Source organism: Spinacia oleracea, chromosome 4 (assembly GCF_020520425.1).
Source record: "Spinacia oleracea cultivar Varoflay chromosome 4, BTI_SOV_V1, whole genome shotgun sequence".
Lineage (NCBI taxonomy): Eukaryota > Viridiplantae > Streptophyta > Magnoliopsida > Caryophyllales > Amaranthaceae > Spinacia > Spinacia oleracea.
Window position 1 is genome coordinate 11,274,064 of NC_079490.1, and position 5,311 is coordinate 11,279,374.

At 39.8% G+C, this 5,311-nt stretch overlaps 1 protein-coding gene across 1 annotated transcript; it reads left to right on the forward strand.

The window, feature by feature from the left end:
- Positions 1 to 305: 305 nt before the first annotated feature.
- LOC130471317 (uncharacterized) lies at positions 306 to 4,364 on the forward strand. Its single transcript, XM_056841369.1, has 3 exons — positions 306 to 1,169; positions 1,633 to 3,401; positions 3,485 to 4,364. The coding sequence occupies exons 1-3, from the start codon at positions 306 to 308 to the stop codon at positions 4,362 to 4,364; spliced, it is 3,513 nt and encodes a 1,170-aa protein (XP_056697347.1).
- The last annotated feature ends 947 nt before the right edge of the window (positions 4,365 to 5,311 follow it).

Genomic DNA, 5,311 nt, shown 5'->3' on the forward strand with positions numbered 1-5,311 from the left:
ATCCCCTTCCAGTTCTTCCGAGAAGGCAGGAAGTGCTTTTGTTGGATTATCTCCAAATTACAATCAACACAATCAGCTGGTCAAACATGGTCAAATTAGTCAAAACTCGTCATTGGGAGCAGCAGATACAAATTCAGGCCAAATGGGAGTTCGGAGAAGCTGCAGAATGCGGAAGGAAAATAGAATTTACAGTGGATCCAATGCATTGTATGTTGTTCGATCCAACGATCGGAGCCGTTCGAGAATGGAACACAGTAAGAGGAAAAATGGTCGGACACTTTCCGCGCCCCCCAACAAAGCCTGATATGACGATTTTATACTGGAATGCGAGGGGTATGGGGAGGATCTCCTTTCTGAGAAACATCAACCTCCTTATTCAGCAACATCAGCCGAATGTTATAGTCATCTCTGAAACCCGTATTAGCCGAACCAATACCCAAGAGATTGTCAATAAGCTGACCTATGATGAGTGGATGATGGTGGAACCAGCAAGGTACGCTGGTGGGATTGTCGTTCTTTGGCGTTCGAGGTATGTTAGCTTCGAACCGATCAAAGTTGGACCACAGGGAATACACGGTATCCTACAGGTATTATCCTCCCACAAATTATTTTTTGTTTCATTTATTTATGCTAGTCCTAAATTCCGTGTCCGTAAAGAATTGTGGAATGTGTTTGAATTGCTTGCTGGTATTATGGATCTACCTTGGTGTATTATTGGGGATTTTAATGAGGTAGTGATTGCTCATGAAAAGTTTGGGGGTTGGCCTATAAAAGAGCATCGTGCAAATCTGTTGCTTAACTGTATGAGGTCCTGTGGTATGCTTGATTTAGGTTTCACTGGTCAGAAATTTACTTGGACTAATAAAATACGTACTGGACCAATTATGGAAAGATTAGATAGGGCTTGGACCACCGTGGACTGGCTCAATATGTTTCCCTCTGCCTTTTTGAAAGTGCTCCCTAGATTAACCTCAGACCACTGCCCCATTTTACTGAATCTTTCTAAGCCAGTAGGACAACAGAAGCCCAAACCTTTTCGATTTGAACCTATGTGGTGTCTTGACTTCACCTTTGCAAATGTCTTAAACTCGGAATGGTCTAAGTCTGGAAAGCCATTTTTTGAAAAACTGAAAGATCTTTCTCCTGTTTTGGATAGCTGGAATAAAAATGTTTTTGGGGATATTCACAAAAAAAAAGCTAGAATCCTAGCCAGGATTGAGGGAATTCAAAACTCCCAAGGATCGAATGGCTTCTCTTCTTTTTTATTTGATTTGGAGGCCTCTCTTTAGGATGAACTAATGTCAATACTTCATCAGGAAGAGCTTTTCTGGATGATGAAATCCAGAGAGGATTGGCTTGTGGATGGTGATAAAAATACACCCTATTTTCATAAATCAGTGCTAATTAGAAGGAAAAATAATAATATTATTTCTCTCAATTCAGAAGTGGGGGAGGCAATTTCTGATCCTAATAAGCTTGCTGATCACATTAAGGGTTATTTTTAAAAACTATTCACCTCCTCTTTTGTCTCCTCCAATGCTACTTGGAATCCTAGTCCCATAGATGTGCTCCCTAGAGGTACCAATCTGTCTGTGAGTGGAATTCCTGTTGAATGTGAAATTTGGAAGGTAGTTTCCAAGATGGGTGCTTTTAAAGCACCGGGGCCACTCTTTTTTCTATAAGAAATTCTGGGAAACTATCAGAGGTGACCTAGTTCCCTTCATTCAATCCATTTTTAGAAAGCTTGAGGTACCGAATGATATAAACGAGACCTTAATTGCCATCATCCCAAAGCATGAGGACCCATCTCTTATCTCCCAATTCCGCCCAATTAGCCTTTGTAACACAGTGTACAAAATCATTACTAAGGTAATTTCCAATAGACTCCGCTCTTCTCTTCCGAAAAGAATTTCTCCCAATCAGAATAGTTTTCTCCCTGGAAGGGGTACTGAGACTAATGTGATTATTGCTAATGAGGTACTTCATTCCATGAGGGCTAGAAAAGGAAGGAGAGGATGGTTTATGATAAAGTTGGATCTTGAGAAAGCTTATGATAAGCTTGAATGGAGTTTTATCAGGAGTTCTTTGATGCTTTATGGATTAGATGAGTCATCTGTTAAGATCATTATGAGTTGTATCACTTCTGTGTCCTCCTCGATTTTAGTGAATGGGATCCCAACTGATTCTTTCTCTCCCTCTAGAGGGATTAGGCAAGGAGACCCCCTTTCCCCCTATATTTTTATAATCTGTATGGAAGTGCTTTCTCACATGATCCACCTTGCGGTTCAAGACATTAAATGGACTCCCTTTAAGATGGGTAGAAGGAGGGTGCCCGTTTCTCATTTACTCTTTGCTGATGATATCCTTTTAGTAGGTGAAGTTAGCAATGATAATACTCAGACTCTCCTAGGTATCCTTGAGGATTTCTTTCATTTGTCTGGTCAATCTATAAGTGTTGAGAAGAGCAGAGTCCTGTTTTCCAAAAATACTCCAACTCTTGACTGTGAAATGTTTTGTAATTCTCTCTCAATTAAGGAAGCTGCAGATCTGAATCCCTATCTTGGTTTCCCTATCTCAGGTACTAGACCCACTAGATCCTCTGTAAATTTCATTATGACCAAAATCGTAGGCAAATTAGCTTCCTGGAAAACAAATTTCTTATCTAAAGCAGGGAGGCTTTGCCTAATATCCTCAGTTATTAACACCATGCCTAGCTACTACTTCCAATGCCTTATGCTTCCTAAAGCAGTTCTTAAAGAAATAAATAGTACTATGGCAAGATTCTTGTGGGGAAAGGGTAAAGACCAGAGGGGGATTCATCTTATCAACTGGGATAAGATCTCAAGTCCTAAAGATGAAGGGGGGTTAGGTATAAGGTGGGTTAGAGCTCTCAATAAGGCTTTCGTTCTAAAATTGTGGTGGAGAATGGTTCATCAGGAAGAAAATTTTGCGGTAAAGGTCCTAAGAGATAAATACTCAAAATCCAATGGCATGTTCAGGTCCTTTTCATATGGTTCCCACTTATGGAAAGCAATGGGTAGGGTGTGGGAGTGCTTCAAGGAGAGTATAGCTTGGGGTGTGGGGAATGGGAAATCGATTAATCTTTGGGGTGATAAATGGATAGGAGACCTCTCCCTTAGGCAGCTTATAAGTGGACCGCTCAATGTAGGGGAGGAAACTCTGTCCCTTGATCAAGTCTTGAATAGTGGGGAGTGGAACTTCTCCATTATCTCCTTTGAGATTCCGAGTTGTATTTCTAACCTTTGTCGGGCAGTTTCCTTTCCTAGGGCAAGTAGCATTAATGAGGATTTTGTGTATTCCACCTTCTCTATTCAGGGGAAATTTGATTTCAAAAAGGTGTTGGGTATTTGCAAAAAGAGTAACCCTCCTCATCCAGACCCGTTGGGATGGATATGGAGGATTGATTCAATTCCAAATTTTTTTTTTTTGCTTGGTTGGCTTTCCATGATCGTCTCCCGCACAGGAAGACTCTTTTTGTTAGACATATGATAGATTCTGATGTTTGCATGTGTTGTCAAAATGTCACTGAGGATTCAATTCACATCCTTAGAGACTGCCCTAAAGCTAGGGAAGTTTGGGAGCGCTTTGGTATTTCGACCAACTTTTTTACCACCCCCTTGCATCAATGGCTTCAATCAAACCTTACCCATCCGCCACCACCCCCTCACAATCAAATTACCCTTCCATGGAGAACTCTCTTCCCATCCATCATATGGACGCTGTGGAAGAGAAGAAACTCCATTATTTTCCAACAATCTCAACCCACTGTGGAGAGTTGTGTTCTGGAAGCTCAAGCTTTAGCTTGGGAATTGCACACTTCCAGAATTACACTCCCCTCCACCTCTCACCCATCTGTTTCAGTCCCACGGTGGTCCCCCCCTCCCTTACATTTCCTTATGCTTAATTGTGATACGTCTTTTATCAATATTGGTGAAATATGTAGCGTTGCAGGAGTCTTTAGGGATCATTTGGGAGAATGGATCTTGGGTTTCCAACAACAATGTCGGCTGCAATCTGCACTTATGGGAGAGTTATTTGCAATCTGCACAGGGCTGAAAATCAGTAAAGAAAGAGGATGGTCGAAAGTGTTCATAAGTACAGATTCACAGCAAGCCTTACAACGCTTAGGTGATTCTCAAGTAGTCGATGCTAATCTCCATTTAACTAATCAATGCAGGGACCTCTTGCGGGACCTTCCGGATGTTGAAGTGGTCTTTGCTCCAAGAAGCACTAACAAAGTGGCAGATAGGTTGGCGAAAATGTGTCGCACGGATGTAATAGATAGGCCTAATCTAGTGTATTTTGAACACCCTCCGGGGTACGTTATGGATGTAATTTTGTAGGATAAACCCCCTTGAACTCTCTTGTAACTCCTTAACTATTTTTATTTAACGTACCGTGCTTGCATCAAAAAAAAAAAAACCTCACGTGTTTTGTTATGTGCCCTCTACTCTTCATACTTCGTCCTCGATTTCCATTTTTTCGTCATCCTATCACCCATGCATGTCTTGTTGTTACGCTTGCAATGGAAAAACTTTCCCACTGAAAATGCGTTTGATTTCCACAATGAACAGTGTCATAAACATAACAAGTTTGTTTTCGATGTTTGTTGTAGTAAATATAGATATGCGGACAAACTTGAAGAACACAAAAATAATTGACCGTGCTATTACGAATTAATGCTCAATCTTTGAACATAATATTTCATGTGAATTATGTAAATGGGATTTTAGAGATTACTGAAGATTGAGGCCTGAGAGCGTCGATTCTCAATGGAAGCTTGTAGTTTGTTATGTATAAACAATCCACATGAGATTTTTTTTAGCTATAATAATCAAATGCAAATACCCAAGTCATTTTTTATGAAAATAAAAAAACACGCTACCTATCCTATTTCTTTTCCCAGAACTCAGATGTTCATCTTCTTCGTTCAATCAATTTCTAAAATTAACCTAAATTTATTGAATTGTTGATTGGTTGCAAAACAAATCAATTGTTTGATTTCAAATCATACACTCTTAATTTTGAACCCTAATTCGCCTGAATTTTCCCCAATTCTATTTTTACAACCAAAACACAAATATCATCACTGCGTAAAAGGATTTTCTGCTTAACTTAGTGTTCTTTAAACAAGTTTTTTCCCCGAAAAAATCAAATCTATGAGATATAAAACTCGTAAAGTTATTTTGAAAAAGAAAAATGTTAATAATGTGCCCAAAACCCCCCCCCCCAACCCCCAAATATTAAAGAGAAAGAAATTAAGGAAAACACAAGACAAGATAAGTTATTT